The 16,505-nt window shown below is 33.6% G+C and overlaps 1 protein-coding gene and 1 long non-coding RNA gene across 4 annotated transcripts in view; both read left to right on the top strand.

The window, feature by feature from the left end:
* The window catches only part of TMLHE (trimethyllysine hydroxylase, epsilon), a 48,241-nt gene extending 36,835 nt beyond the window's left edge, over positions 1 to 11,406 (top strand). The window contains exons 4-6 of one of the 3 annotated variants that reach the window (XM_032474959.1): positions 4,920 to 5,199; positions 6,838 to 6,957; positions 10,395 to 11,406. In XM_032474959.1, the coding sequence (XP_032330850.1) occupies positions 4,920 to 5,199; positions 6,838 to 6,957; positions 10,395 to 10,635 (641 nt within the window). In that variant the 3' untranslated portion in view covers positions 10,636 to 11,406. The remainder of the gene's footprint in view (positions 1 to 4,919; positions 5,200 to 6,837; positions 6,958 to 10,394) is intronic. The other 2 variants (XM_032474957.1, XM_032474958.1) reach the window with 2 other exon arrangements.
* Positions 11,407 to 15,832: 4,426 nt separating this feature from the next.
* Positions 15,833 to 16,505, top strand: part of LOC116661961 — an 18,913-nt gene continuing 18,240 nt past the window's right edge. The window contains exon 1 of the long non-coding RNA XR_004317919.1: positions 15,833 to 15,886. This is a non-coding gene — a long non-coding RNA (uncharacterized LOC116661961). The remainder of the gene's footprint in view (positions 15,887 to 16,505) is intronic.

The raw sequence follows: 16,505 nt of genomic DNA, 5'->3' as shown, positions 1-16,505 counted from the left end.
CAAAAAATAGTTTGCCCCTTTCCAAAATAGGGTGTTCTTTTAGTTATTTCTCCTTTTTCCTGATGATTTTTGATGTTGAGCACCTTTTCAGCTAACATCATACATAATGGTGAGACTGAAGATAGGGAACATGGCAAAGATGTCCACTCTCACCGCTCTTATTTATTTAACACAGTTCTGGAAGTTCTAGTCATTATAATAAGGCAAGAAAAAGAAATAAAATGCATACGTATTACAAAGGAGAAATAAAGCTGTCTTTATTTGCAGATGCATGATTATCTACATTGATTACCTTAAATAATCAACAATAAGAATCCCAGAGCTCATAAGTGAGTTCAGTAACGTTACAGGATACAAGATCAACACACAAAAATCAATTACATTTCTGTATACTTACAGTGAACATGCAGAAATCGAAATGAAAAAATGCCTATCTATAATTACTTCAAATAAATTTACTTATGTATAACTCTAACAAAGTATGTATGATGAAAATTATAAAATGCTGATGAAAGAAATGAAAGAAGGCTTTTAAGTAGCTGGAGAGGCAAATCATGTTCATAAATTGGAAGACTCAACATAGTAACTATGTCAGTTCTCTCCCAAATTGATCTATAGTTTTAATGCAATTTCTACCAAAATCTCAGCAAGATGTTTCTGTAGATATAAAAAAGATTATTCTAAAATTTAAGTAAAAAGGCACACTCCTTAAAATAACCAAACAATCTTGAAAAAAAAGAATGAAGTGGAAAGAATTAAAGAATCACTTCATGGTTTTAAGGCCGCATAATCAAGAGAGTGTGCTTTTGATGGAGGGATAGACACATAGATCAATAGAACAGAAAAGGGAACCCAGAAATGGCACTGCACAAATATGGTCAACTGATATTTGACAAATGTGTAAAAGCCATTCAATAAGAGAGGATAATCTTTTTAACTAATGATGCTGGAATAATTGGACACCCATAGGCAAAAGTTAAAAAGAACCTCGACCTAAGTCTCATGCCTTAAAAAAAATTAACTCAAAATAGAGCATGGATTTAAATGTAAACATAAAGCTATAAAACTTCTAGAAAAGATCATAGGAGAACATCTTCAGGACTCAATAACTTTCAAAATTCAATAAAAGAAAAATAAAGAGTCCAATTAGAAAATGGATAAAAATCACACAGACACATTTCACTGAATAGTATATACAAGTGGCAAATAAACATAAGCAACGATGTTCGGCATAGTACAGCATTAGAGAAGTGAAATTTCACAATATACCTAGCACAGTGACTAAATAAAATATAATGACAACACAAAATGCTAGAAAAATTTTGCAGTAATTATATCAGGTATCACTGCTGGTGAGTATGTAAAATGGTACAGCTACTCTGGAAAATACTTTGTCAATTTCTTTAAAAAAAAAAAAACTAAACATGCACTACCATACAACCCAGCAGTTGAATTGTTGAGCATTTATTCTAGAGAAATGAAGACTTATATTCACACAAATACCTGTACATTAATGTTCACAACAGCCCTATTTGTAACTGCCAGAAACTGGAAACTACCCTAATGTCCTCCAGTGGGTTTATGGCCTAAACAAATCATCCATATGATGGAACACTACTCAACAGTAAAAACAGAATGAACTGTTGACACACAAAATAACTTGGAAAAACCTCAAGGGAATTATGCTGAAGGAAAAAAGCAAATCTTCATGATTCCATTTATGTAACATTCATGAAATAACACAATTATAGAGATGGTGAACCAATTAGCAGTTGCCTGGAGTTAGGGATGAGAGGAGGAATGGTGTAGCTATAAAGAGGTAACATGAAGGAGTCTTACATGATGGTACAGTTGAGTATCTTGAGTAGTAGTGCTTACAGAAAGTTACACATGTAATAACACTGCATAGAACTACACACATCATATACACATAAATACATATATAACTAGTGAAATCTGAATAAGCTCTATGGACTTTATCAATGCCACTTTCTTGGTTTTGATATTGTACTCTGATTGTGCAAGATGTTAACATCCAAGAAGGCTCAGGGAAGGGTGCATGGGACTTCCTTATGCACTTCTTTGCAACTTCCTATGAGTCTATATTTCAAAATAAAGTTAAAACAAAAAAGCATTGGAAGAAAAAATATTTACAATCAATACATTTGACTACTAATTTCTCTACAATAAAAACAATGCCATAGAAAGGTTTATTAAGAAACAACTGATGACAAAATATTTGAAAAATGTATGACAAAGACTAAAGACCGTTAATATATAAGGTGCCAATTTGTAAGAAAAGCACCAGTATTCCAATAGAGAAATGTGAGAAAGAAGTGAATAGACAGATCATTAAAGCACAAGTCAGGAAACATTCTGTAAAGAGCCAAATAATAAGGATTTTTAGGCTTTGCTGATTATACTGTCTTCTGTCACAACTATTCAACTATTCAGTTCTTTAGTAGTAAGGTAAAAGCAGGCATAGACAGTATGTGCTATAAAACAGGTGATACAAAAACAAGTGCCAGGCAGGTTTGGCCACAGGCCAACAGTTTGGTAACCTTTGCATTTCAAGCAAGTTTCCAAGGAAGAAATACAAATGATCAATAGGCACATGAAAAAGTGCTCAATATCGCTAATTATCAGAGAGATGCAAATCAAAACTACAATGAGGTATCACCTCACACCAGTCAGAATGGACATCATTCAAAAATCCACAAATGACAAATGCTGGAGAGGCTGTGGAGAAAAGGGAACCCTCCTACACTGCTGGTGGGAATGCAGTTTGGTACAGCCACTGTGGAAAACAGTATGGAGATTCCTCAAAAGACTAGGAATAGACTTACCATATGACCCAGGAATCCAACTCCTGGGCTTATATCCAGAAGGAACCCTACTTCAGGATGACAGCTGCACCCCAACGTTCATAGCAGCACTATTTACAATAGCCAAGACATGGAAACGGCCAATGTCCATCAACAGATGACTGGATAAAGAAGAAGTGGTATATTTATACAATGGAATACTATTCAGCCATAAAAAATGACAAGATAATGCCATTTGCAGCAACATGAATGTCCTTGGAGAATGTCATTCTAAGTGAAGTAAGCCAGAAAGAGAAAGAAACATACCATATGAGATTGCTTATATGTGGAATCTAAAAAAAAAAAAAAAGAACACAAATACAAAACAGAAACAGACTCACAGACATAGAATACAAACTTGTGGTTGCCAAGGGGGCGGGGGTTGGGAAGGGATAGACGGGGAGTTCAAAATTTGTAGATACTGAGAGGCATATGCAGAATAGATAAACAAGATTATACTGTATAGCACAGGGAAATATATACAAGATCTTGTGACAGCTCACAGAAAAAAATGTGACAATGAATATAGGTATATTTGTGTATGACTGAAGAATTGTGCTCTACACTGGAATTTGACACAACATTGTAAACTGACTATTCAATAAAAAAAGTTTATAAAAATAAAAATTTTAATTTAATTTTAAAAATGTAGATGTCTAACAAATGCTTATTAGCATTATTAGTAGGCAGATAAATTAAATTTATTATAATAACAGGAATTTCATTTACCAAATTAGAAAAAAATGTATTTAAAAATAAGACTAATCAATTTTGATAGGTACACATATATTGTTGGAGGGAATGAAAACTGGTAGACTTTCTAGAAAGTAATTTGGTTGTATGTATCAAGACTTAAAAGTTTATATCTTTGGATTTAACAATTCCACCTTCTGTTTTTCTGTTTTAAGAAAATTATCAGAAAGATAAATGAAGATGATCACTATTAAATAATAGAGAAAGTTAAGAATAAAACTACCTGTCCAGGAGAACAGATTGGTTAGGTAAATCTTGGTAGTGCATATTCTACAAATTATAAGCCTTAATTCTTGAAGACAATTTTTAATGATAAAATGTTAAATGACAAAGGTAGGGTACAAACTTTAATATATTTTTATATGTTTATAAAGTAAAAGAATGCATAGACGCAAACTGTAAGGAATGACGCCAAGCTGTTAATAGTGGTTTCATCTGGGTAGTTGAATATGTATTGGTGATTTTTTAATTTCCTTGTACATGTTGTGCTTTCCAAATTCTTTATGATACTTTTACTATCAAGGTGTGGAAAGCTGAAAGAGAGAAAAATAGAGACAAACAGAGACAGAGAGGTAGAAAGAAGAAGCCATAATAGCTTTTCACTCCTCTTGATATATCTTTTGCTTATCTTGAAGATTTTCTAAATTATTTGAAGGGCTGGTTTTTTACTTTTGTTTTTGGAGGAGTGGGCAAAGTCACTTTTGAAGTCACTTTATCATGTTGTATTGATGTTCTATCATTAGACCAAAGTGCCCTAATTCATTTAGATGAAGGAGGCATCACAGAATAGTATTGAACTGTCAGAAGCAAGAAGCCACAGTTCTAGTTCCAACTGTGGTACTTATTAACTGTGTGATCTCGAATGAGTCACTTACTTTTTCTCCATTATAAAATAAAGATTAGTCTCTTCTAGCTGAAAAAAAGTTTGTATGTAGATGAGAGGTGGTGATGGGGGCAAAGGAGAGAAAGGGGAGTAAGCTAAAAATCAACTGGGATTTTTTTAATTAATTTTCTTTGGTGACCAGAGGCCCTTTACTGTGTGCAGTTATAGTTTCATAAACTTATTTATCTGCTGGGAAGATTTATTTGTTCATAAATTCACTTATTAATTTTTAATACTCAATGCATAAACATTTTTCTCAGGAACATTTTAATTTGATAAGTGTCTCAGGCACTCATTTTAATTTGGTTTCATAAACAATACTGTGCTGAGTAATTGGTGAAAATAACATTCTTAACCAGTAAATTATTGGAAATATTTATAATTATTATTTTTAATGCCTTTTGTTTTTCCCTTCAAAGGGCCAGATGGCCATGTGACTAGATATGATTTGGATTGGCTGGTGAAAAACAGCTATGAAGGGCAGAAACAAAAGGTCATCCAGCCTAGAATTTTATGGAATGCTGAAATCTACCAGCAAGCCCAAGTTCCATCTGTAGATTTCCAGAGCTTCTTAGAAACCAATGAGGGACTGAAGAACTTTCTGCAGAACTTTCTGCTGTATGGAATTGCTTTTGTAGAAAATGTCCCTCCCACTCAAGAACACACAGAGAAGTTGGCAGAAAGGATTAGCTTGATTAGGTAAGTCATTAGTTTCCTGATATCTGCAGTAATCAATTTCCAGAGCATGAACACGAATAAAATAATGTGATAGATACGGTCACCCTTGTTTTTAATCCAGAATATTTTGTGGTCTGAATAGGGGGATTCTCACTTATAGTGCTTTATTTGAAGCCCAGATTTCTAATCTCCAAAGACACTTATATCTTAATACGATAAAGACTTCAAAGTCACTGGTATGTTTTTCAAGTCTAGTGATGTTCAAAGTAAGACTCAGTCATTGTACACTAGAAAGAACACTAACTCTGAATAAAGAGAAACAGATAGTGGTCTGAGTTCTCTCATCAAGCAGTTGTGTGAATATAGACAAGTCCATTACACACACCCCTATACCTAGTCCCCATCTCCCACAGTGGCTTCTATTTTCCCATCTGATCAATCAAAAGATTGAATAAGGTGGTGTCTTTAGAGATCATCTAGTTTTGACCTTTTATGATTCATAAGGCTTTATTCACAGACTGGTTGTTAATAATACTGCCTTATACTATATGACATTTAACCAGCATATTTACACCCATTATTTTCATTGGTCATTATGGTAATTCTGATAAGTGTATATTTTACCTCCTATTCTACTGATGAAGCATGTAAGGCTCAGATGTATTAAGTGGCTTGCCCAGGATTGCTCTGCTGGTAAGCAGTAGAACCTGGATTCAGATAGCTCAAGTTTCCTGATCCTAAATACAGTATTATGTGCACTGTATTCCTAGGTAGTATATAGATTTATCTTCTGTAGTATTAAATGTGATGTAAACCTACTTTGTTATAAATAGTACTTTCCTTTTACTTCATAAGAGTCAGATATAGCTCATTGTGTAGCAGATAGTATGCTGGGGCATTTGCCCTATCCTAGTAGTGTACAATCAACATTTATAAACCATTCAGTTTGAAACATAGCTCCAGAACTTTGGAACTTTCAAATGAAAAGAGCTGTGCTGCAATAAAATGGGAGGGCTTTAGAGATTAGAGTTCAAGAGGAAGAACATTTCCTGTTCGGATTTTGAAGTTTGAGAGAATAAAATGAACTCTGCAAGCTGAAGAATTAAAATGGCCTTTAGTCAGATCTGAGCCTACCAGGAAAATAACTATAAAATCGAAACCCATGGTGTATACTTCAAGGAGAAATACAGTAACGGTGTTACAGCAAGTCTCACTAAATACTTGCTAACATAAGGTCTTTTTCTCTTTTTATGATTCCTCTATGTCTAAAAGATGGGTGAAGATCTGCATTAATCACTTCTAAAAGCAGCTACATAAAAACATCTTTTGATATGTGAGGAAGGTGAGCACAGGAAAGAAATTTGAATGTGAAAGCTGTAGACACATAAATGGAGTGGGATGATTCCTAAGCTTTCAGACTACATTATACTTCCACCGTTCTCCCCCCCCCCCCCAGCTTCCTAGAACATTAATCAGGGACAGAATTGTTAAGACTAGTGATGTGTTCAGCTGCCAGCTTTACCTTATAATGGAAATCTAGAGCCAAAAAAAAAATCATTGTTATTTGTGAATAATTAAAGAAAGTGTTGGAAAGAGTTTTGAATGACAAGAATGAAAATTTCAAATAGCTAAAAGATCTTCCTGTACTTCACTTGACAGAGAAACCATTTATGGGAGGATGTGGTATTTCACTTCAGACTTCTCCAGGGGTGACACTGCATACACCAAGCTAGCTCTGGATCGGCACACTGACACTACCTATTTTCAAGAGCCCTGTGGGTAGGTGAATTAGAATTTTCCAGAGTGAGATCATTACATGTGATTGTCTTGAATGGTTTCTCAATCATTTTCTCTTTTATTTGAAACAAGATCATATCAGGTGCTGATGATTTGTATAACTAGTTCTTTGTCTTCTCCTTAGAAACAGGATCATTTTGAAACCCTCCCCCCCACCCCAGCTCAGTCTTCTTTAGACTTATAGGAATAAAATTTTTTGAAATGATTGAAAATCTACCTTACTACATAAATTGATCATAAGTTTGTTTAATTTACTTTTTTTCTCAATTACAAACAATTTATCAGAAAAAATATTAGCTGTTAGTTTGGGAATCTGTACAGTTTTTTTATATTTAATTATTATATTGTGAAGGGGTCAATCTTCCAAACACAGTTGCTTTGAGTATGGTATTAAGAGGAATTTGAATCCAATTTACAAGACGTTGGAGAGGAACAATGAATGAAAAATAACCTTGTCTCATGGACTTGGAAGCTATTGAGCCAAAGATGATGTATACCATACTTTTTCAAGCTTTATTGATAAATAATTGACTTATAACATTGTGTAAATATAAGGTGTACAATGTGTTGATTTGATCCAGTTATATATTGCAATATGATTACCACAAGTAGCTAACAGAGAGTAGATTTTAAATGTTCTCACCACAACAAAGAAATGGTAATGACGTGAAGCTATGGATAGATAACATACTTGAGTTTCCTACCATTTGCCACTTACTAGAGGTACATCTGTGGTAATTTTGTTGTTGTTGTTATTGATCTTGCTTCTGCGTATAGATGATGAGCCTGAGACACAAATATATGAGTAAAGTGAGTATATCTATGAATTTATAAAGATAATATGAGAGGGTGATAATATGCAATTGATTGTGGTTACATTGATTTCCTTTAAGGATTTGGAACTTAAGAATGTTTGGTTCAGAGGAGGAAGAATAAAACAGCTTTTAGAGATCCTGCTCAATGTTATCAATATATTAAAGGACCAACAGTACTGCTTCCTCATTCAGGATACAGAAAGAAGAATATGAGGAAATGAGATGAGAAGCAATTGGACAGGGTTGAGGTTCAAATATTGACTAGCTCTTTTCTCCCTCACCACTACCAGAAATAAACAGTTGTTTGTGCCTTTAATTTAACCCTTTCTAATCAATGGTAAGGACCAAGTACATTAGCAGTATAGTGAGAGTGTGAAGAGTTCAGGCTATGGCATCAACCAGACCTGGATTTGTATCGCAGCTGAAACATATATTAACTTTATGATCTTGGACAAATAACTTAACATCTCTGTGCCTCAGTTTCTTCATCTGAAAAGTTAGACAAGTAATAAGACCTATTCATTAGTATTGCTTAGGGATTAAGTTACATGATATATTTAAAGCACTTGGCATACTTACTGACACATATTAAGTGTTCAATAAATACTATTATTATTATTATCATTTTAGCCATTGCCATAATTATCATCATCATTATTATATGCCTTATCCTCTCTAAAGCTACCTTTGCTCTCAATCTCATCCTTTTCAATCTCCTTGGGGATTTCTCTCTCCTATATCTTCAGCCTTCCATACCTGTTGACTCCTTCCTATCAGCTTCTCATATCTTAAATCTCTACTTTTGTACAATTCCTTGGACTCTATCTCCTTCTAGTTACAGTCCTTCTCCCCTTCAGAGCTAAACTCATTAAAATAATTATCTACATTTAGTATCTTTTAATTCTCACTTCTCATTCACTCTTCAAAACTATAATTAGCTAGTTTATCCAACCCCCTCCCAATTAAAATTACTCTTTCTAAAATCACCAGCAACTAAGTTATTGCCATATCCCCTGTGTACCTTTCAATCTTCATCTTACTTGACCCCTGGGGCCATTAACCACTACCTCTTCTTAAATAGTTCTTCTTTTCTAGTTTTCCTTCTTTATCTATAACCATTTTTCCTGTCTTTGTGTTGTCTTATTTTCCTTTGTCCATATCCTACATATTATTGTTAATCAAGATTTTCTCCTTATCTCTCTTTTTTACTTGAAATGACCTCTTCAAATGACTTCTTCCATGCTATTGGCTTTACCTATCACCTGTAGAGAACTACAAAATCTACCTCCCTTTGAAAGCAAACATCTTCAACTGGCTACTAAATAATCCTGACCTAGAAGTTTCACAGAAAGCTCAATATATCCAGAACTGACATTTCTCATTTTAATTGTGTTTATCCTAGGTTCTCCTTGAAAATTCCTTCTATCTTTATTTATGTTTATTACTTATTTTACTTTGTTGTTTACTTTTCATTATTTTACTTTTTTTCTGAATTACTATTAATTGTATTTTCCCTTTGTTAATTTGAAAATTTGACTTTAGTTTTCCAGTCCATTAATAGTTGCCTTTCCTTTCCCTGCTAATATTTTCAGCCATGTATAACGCAACTATTTCAACATGCCCCTAAACTGAACCTCTTTCTCAACTCCTCATATCCACTTATTATCATATGATTATGCATCTGACTATGTTCTCTTGGTAAATGGCATTATTATTTGTCAAGTTGCCCAAGTGAAAACCTGAAGTGATTCTAGATTTTCACCTGTTCTTTGTCCTTCATATCTAATCAGTTATCAAATTTTGCCAGTTCTACCTCTGTTCTATCTCTCACGTGTTTCTTCTTTTTTATAACACTCTTCTCTAAGCTTAAGCCCTCAGAATTTTTCTCTACTATTTCAGTTATCCAAGTTGTTTTCCACATATTTTGTTTTCTTGCTTCCCACCAGTTCATCTCCCATCCCAGTTTAAAATCCTTCTGTGGTTATCTTGTGCAATACCAGCAGGAACTTCTGCTCTATTCCTTGAATATACCTTGTTGTTTTACATTGATATCTCTGGTTGTACTTTTTTTATCTGCCTGTAGTTCCCTCTCCTCACCTCAATCTCATTCCTGTCCAACTCTTACTCATTCTTTAAGACTAAGCAAAACCTTTCTCATCGACCTCCTAAAACATTTCTTTGTACAACACACCACTAGAATAATTTCCTCTCTTTATGGCCCCCTGTATTTTGTATACAACTTTATTATACTACCTATCATATTTTATTGGTACTTACTTGCTTCGTCTCTTCTTAGTAGACTATGGGCTTCTTTAAAACAGAGACTGTATCTTATTCATGCCTGCATTCCCAGGGTTTTGCAAATATAGGCTTCAATACATGTTAAATATGTTTAGAAGGAACCTATAGTGGCATTATTTCAAAGCACAAAAAAGAGCAATGGGTTATGAAGGGAAAACAATTATGGAAATGAGATTTATTTATTCATGAAAACAAAATAACAGAAGTGGAATCAGTAATCATTTCATATATAAATTTTCTAAAATTTTGATATATTCTTTTTTCTCCACTGAACAGAAGAACTTAATTTTTTCCCCTCTTTAGCATTCAAGTGTTTCACTGTCTTAAGCATGAAGGAACAGGTGGCAGGACACTGCTAGTAGATGGATTCTATGCAGCAGAACAGGTACTTCAAAAGGTGCCTGAGGAATTTGAACTCCTTAGCCAAGTGCCATTGAAGCATGAATATATTGAAAATGTTGGAGAATGTCACAACCACATGATTGGGGTTGGGCCAGTCTTAAATGTCTACCCGTGGAATAAAGAGCTCTATTTGATCAGGTAAGTACCAAAGAACTATCCCTCAGTGTAATATATTTGTCAAATGTTAGTTTTCTAGTGTAATGAAAATTCCTAAGATCCTTATATGTGCCACATTTTAATATTGCTATTCTATACCTTTTTATTAGTACAATTTCTATTCCTATTATAATTGCCATGAAATAACAAATAGGTCAACAGGCAAGGATACTAGATTTGAGTGGGGGCAGATATTTCAGATACTATTTAAAAATGAAAACACTATTAAAATAAAAAAGTTGTTAAATTGTGCTTAGTGGCCAAACAGCTAGGGTACCCAAAGCCATGATGACCACAACATTTGACTATAACCCAGATTTATGCAAATCTTCTGACCTGTGTATATCGAATAGTCTACTAGATATCACCACTTAATATCTTATAGGATCATAAAACACATCATATTAAAAACTGAATTCATCATCTCCACTCTTTTCAAGCCTGCTGCTTCACACAGAGTTGTTGTGAAGATAAAAAATAAATTGTTGTTCCTGCCTTTGCCCCTGGATTGTAGTAGGAACTACATAAATACAAATTTGCTTCCCTGGGATAAGCTCCACTGGAAAACTCTCCCTCGCTCATGCTTGTATTTTAATTGCCTAGAACAATATTTATTATGAACATTTTTAAACACAGAAAAGTTGAAAGCATTTACAAAGAAAACTGGAGGACCTACCATCTAGATTCCACCGTTGAGTATTACTATACTTGCTTTATTACCTATCTATATCTATCTTTCTACCCCTCTGTCCATCTATCAGTTAATCTTATTTTTGATAGATTTCAAAGGACATTACAGATATGAGTATATGTCCCCTTAATATACTTAAACATTTATAACCTTAAGTAGAGTTGAATATTTGTTTACAAATTTTACATTTTGAGATAAAATATACATACTATGTATAAAATATTGAATATACACTTGCTGAGTTTTGACAAGTATATACACCTATGTAACTCAAACCCCCATCAAGATACAGAATATTACCATCACTACAGAAAGTACCTTCATTCCCCTTCTTAGTCCACCCTGCACGTACACCAAGAGGAAACCCCTGTTTTGATTTATTGTCACCATAGGTTAGTTTTGCTTGTTTAGAAATTCATACCATAGAATAAATCCATTCTTTTATGGAAGACATCTAAGTTGTCTCCTGTTTGGGATTATTATGAATAAAGCTGCCATGAATTTTCATATAAAAGTATCTTTGTAGATATGTGTTTTCATTTCACGTAGGTAAATGCCTAAGAGTGGAATGGCTGACTTGAGTAGATGACTCTTTAGTTTATTTAGCAACTGTCAGAACTTTTACTAAAGTTGTTGTTCCATTTAACAAGGTTGTCAACAATATATACAAGTGGTAACCACTCCACATCCTTACTAATTCTTGAGTGTTGTCAGTCTTATTAATTTTAGCCATCATAGTGGATATATCCTTGGGGTTCTCATTTATATTTTTGGTGATTGATGATGTTGAGCATCTTTCCATGTGCATATTGGCCATTCATATAGTTTCTTTCATTAAGTATCTAGTTAGATATTTTGCCTATTTTTTGATTGGATTGTCTTTTCATTATTGAGTAGTAGGAGTTCTTTATATACCTGGTCACCAGTTCTTACTTGATATGTGTTTTAGGAATATTATCTTCTAGTCTGTAGCCTACCTATTTATTTTTTAACAGTGTTGTTTCATAAGCAGAAGGTTTTGATTTTAGTGAAATGTAATTGATGAGGTTTTTTTCTTTAATGATCATTGTTTCTGTGACCTGCATAACAACTCTTTGACTATTCCACAACATGATGATATTCTCCTGTGTTTTCTAAAGATGTTATGGTTTTATCTTTTACATTTAAGTCAGTGATCTATTTCAAATTAATTTTCTACATGTTGTGAGGTAAAGGTAGAAGTTCGTATTTTGTATATATCGATATCAAAGTGTTATAGCATCATTTGTTGAAAAGACCTTCCTTCCCCTCATTGGACTGACTTTGCAACTCTTGTCAAAAATCAAATGACCATATAAATGTGAGTTTGTTTCTGGGCTCTCTGTTTGGTTCCATTATCTATCTGTGGATCTTTATGACAGTTCCACACAGTCCTGGCTACTTCAGGTTACAGTAATTATTGAAGTCAGGTAATATGTTTGTCAACTTTGTTCTTTTTCAAGATTATTTTGAATATTGTATGTCAGGGGTCTACACATTTTTCTGTAAAGGGCCAGATAGTAAATATTTTAGGCCTTGTGGGCCACATGGTCTCTATTGCGACTACTCAATACTATGTAGAAGCACAACAGCAGCCATAGACAATACATAATTGAATGGGTGTAGCTGTGTTCCAATAAAATGTTATTTACAAAAACAAGGAATAGGCTGGATTTGGCCCACAAACCATTGTTTGCTAGCCTTAGTTGTAGATTCTTTAAATTTTCATATAAATTTTAAAATCAGCTTATCAATTTCTAAGAAAAAGCCTATTAGGATTATAATTGAGATTGCTTTGAATCATTTTGGTGAGAACTGACAAACAAACAGTTTTGAGTCTTCTAATCAATGAACCTGACCCATCTTTCTATTTATTTGGTCTTCTTTAATTTCTCCCAGCAGTGCTTTGTAGCACTGAAGATATAAATCTTGTGTATCTTTTGTTTATTTTATTTCTAAGTATTTTTATGTTTTGATGGCATTGTAAAATAAAATTTTAATATCATTTTCCAATTGCTTGCTGCCATTATATAAAAACAATTTCTTTGTTTTTAAATTAGCATTTTATGCTATAGCCTTGCTAGAGTCATTCATTAGTCCTAAGAAGTTTTTGTTTTTTAGTTTTCTTGGGATTTTCTATATAGACAGTCATGTTATACAGCAGTTTTGTTTTTTTCTTTCCAATCTATATGCATATTTATTTGTTTTTCTTACCTTATTGCATTGGCTTACACTTCACTACTACGTTAAATAAGAGTGGCAAAAGCAGGCATCCTTAGGATGAAAGTATTCAGCATTTGGCATGAATGACATTGGCTATAAGGGTTTGACAATGTCTGTTATCAGATTAAGGTATTTACTATCCAAGTTTGCTGATAATTTTTAAAAATCATGAATGGGTATTGAATTTTGATAAATTTCTTATCATTTGTCAATTGAAAAAATCATATTGTTTTCTTTATTATGTTAATATGGTAAATTGCAATAATTTATTTTCAAATGTTAAAGCAACTTTGCACTCCTATGATAAACTGTACTTGATCATAATTTTTTACTATACACACACATATGTATATGTATATGTGTGTGCATGTGTATGTTAATAGTGTGGGTCCAGCAGAGATAGATACTACATGGTAGGTTAAACAGGGAAAGTTTAATATAAAGAATTATGAATTATGATAAAAGACTGACTATAAGATATGAGGAAATTCATTATAGTACCCTAGGACTGAGGCAGAATATCCAAGGGAGAATAAACATAGAAGGGATCCAGACCTGGAAGAAAGAATGGTTCAGCCACCTGATATCAGAGAGGTTTGCTGGTTTAGCCAGGCAGGAACTGGTCTACAGTTGCTGAGCAAACAATAGGCCACCTTCCCAGAGTGCAGGTAGGGGAGCAGGCAGTCAGCAACTGGTGGTGTGAGTGTGCAAAGAAAGTCTGGGTGCCATTGAAAGCATGCAATCTAGGTGCTCTTAATTCTTCTTGCTTTCACTGGCACCCAGACTTCCTTTCAGTGTGTGATCCTGCAGAACACAGGAGGCTGCATGTAGGTCATGCAGCGGTCTGGTTTATTGCGTTGAGAGGGTTGTGGAAAGGTTATCACCAGACTGAGGCTGCAAGGTCACGGAGGACCATGTTCTGAGCTCCAAGGGCTGGTACTACCTGATGTCTTCACATGGACATAGCAGAGCCCTAGCCAGGGCCAGAAAGAGCAAGAGAACCAGCTACTGGAAAAGTTTAAGCTTCTGCTCACTATAAAAGAGAAATGCTGAAAGGAATTTTTATATCAAAAACATGTATGTAAGGATGCACTCAGAACTGAAAAATAATGAATTGGTAACTGACACATATACATAGCTGGTTTCAGCTTAATAATATCATGTTGAGAAATTTTGCATCTACGTTCAAGAGGGACACTGGTCCACAATTTTCTATTTTTGTAATGAATTTGTTATTTTGGTATTACCTGACTTTGTAAAACTCTAGTTTACCAAAGAGTTTGTGTGCTACTAGTGCTATTTCCACCTTAAATATTTGCTAGAATTTACTAGGGAAACTGGGAATGGAGTTTATTTTATGGGAAGGTTTTGGATATTAAATTCAATTTATACATAGAGACAGTGATAATAAAATTTTTCTGTTTCCTCTTTAGTGATTCTTTCAAGAAATTTGTATATTTTATCTAAGTTGTCAAATTTGTAGTCATAAAGTCATTTTAAATATTCTCTTATTATTTTCATAATGCCTATCATCTCCATAGTGATAATTCCTACTATTGGTAATTTTTGCTCTCTTTTTTTCTCATTTGGTCTAGCTAAGAATTTCTCAGTTTTGTCAGTCATTCTTTAACCATGTTATTTGATATTCTGTGTCCTCTCTGATTTTGTCTAATTGTTCTGTCAAGTGCTGACAAAACATTAAAACAGCCAAATAATATTGTGATTTTGTCTATTTCTCCCTTTAATTCTGTCAGTTCTTGCTATATGTTTTTGATTATCTGTTATTAAGCACATACCCATTTATGATTTTTATGTTTCTGATGAAATGACATTTTGCCCTCATAAAATGCCCCTCTTTAACTTTGTTTTGAATTCTTTTATCTGAAATTAATCTAGCTACTCCAGCCTTCTTACACTTTGCATATTATTTAATTTTCTATCCTCTTTTTTCTAACTTATTTGTGTTTTTGTATTTTAAAGTGTAGTTTTGCAAATGGCATATACATACTTCAGTTTTGCTTTTTTATCAAGTCTGACAATCTCCTTTAATTGGGATATTTAGTGCACTAACATTTTTAAAGTTTAAAACATTAAGAAGTTTTTAATTTGTATACCATAAAATTAATTTTTATTGAAGTATGGTTGAGTTACAATGTTGTGTTAATTTCTGATGTACAGCACAGTGATTCAGTCATACATATATACATATACATATATTGTTTTTCATTATTGGTTATTACAAGATATTGAATATAGATCCCTCTGCTACATAGTAGGAACTTGTTGTTTATCTGTTTTATATATAGTAGTGTATATATGTTAATCTCAAGCTCCTAATTTATCCCTTTCCCCTTTGGTAACCATAAGTTTGTTTTCTATGTCTGTGAGTCTGTTTCTGTTTTGTAAATAAGTTCGTGTCTTTTTTTTTTAATTCCACATATAAGGGATATCATATGGTATTTTTCTTTCTCTTTCTGGATTACTTCATTTGGAACGACGACCTCCAGGTCCATCCATGTTGCTGCAAATGGCATTATTTTATTCTTTTTATGGCTGAGTAGTATTCTGTTGTATAAATATACCACAACTTCTTTATCCAGTCATCTGCTGATGGACATTTAGGTTGTTTCCATGTCTTGGCTGTTGTAAATAGTGCTACTATGAACATTGGGGTGCATGTATCCTTGTGAATTAGCGTTTTCTCCAGATACATGCCCAGAGTGGGATTGCTGGATCATATGGGAAGTCTATTTTTAGTCTTTTGAGGAATCTCCATACTGTTGCCCACAATGGCTACACCAAACTACATTCCCACCAACACTGTAAGAGGGTTCCCTTTTCTTCCCATCCTCTTCATTTATCATTTGTGGACTTTTTAATGATGGCCATTCTGACTAATGTGAGGTGATACTTCATTGTACTTT

This window comes from Camelus ferus, chromosome X, assembly GCF_009834535.1.
Source record: "Camelus ferus isolate YT-003-E chromosome X, BCGSAC_Cfer_1.0, whole genome shotgun sequence".
NCBI lineage: Eukaryota > Metazoa > Chordata > Mammalia > Artiodactyla > Camelidae > Camelus > Camelus ferus.
Note: the sequence above shows the minus strand (reverse complement) of the source record. Positions and strands in the feature narration are given on the sequence as shown.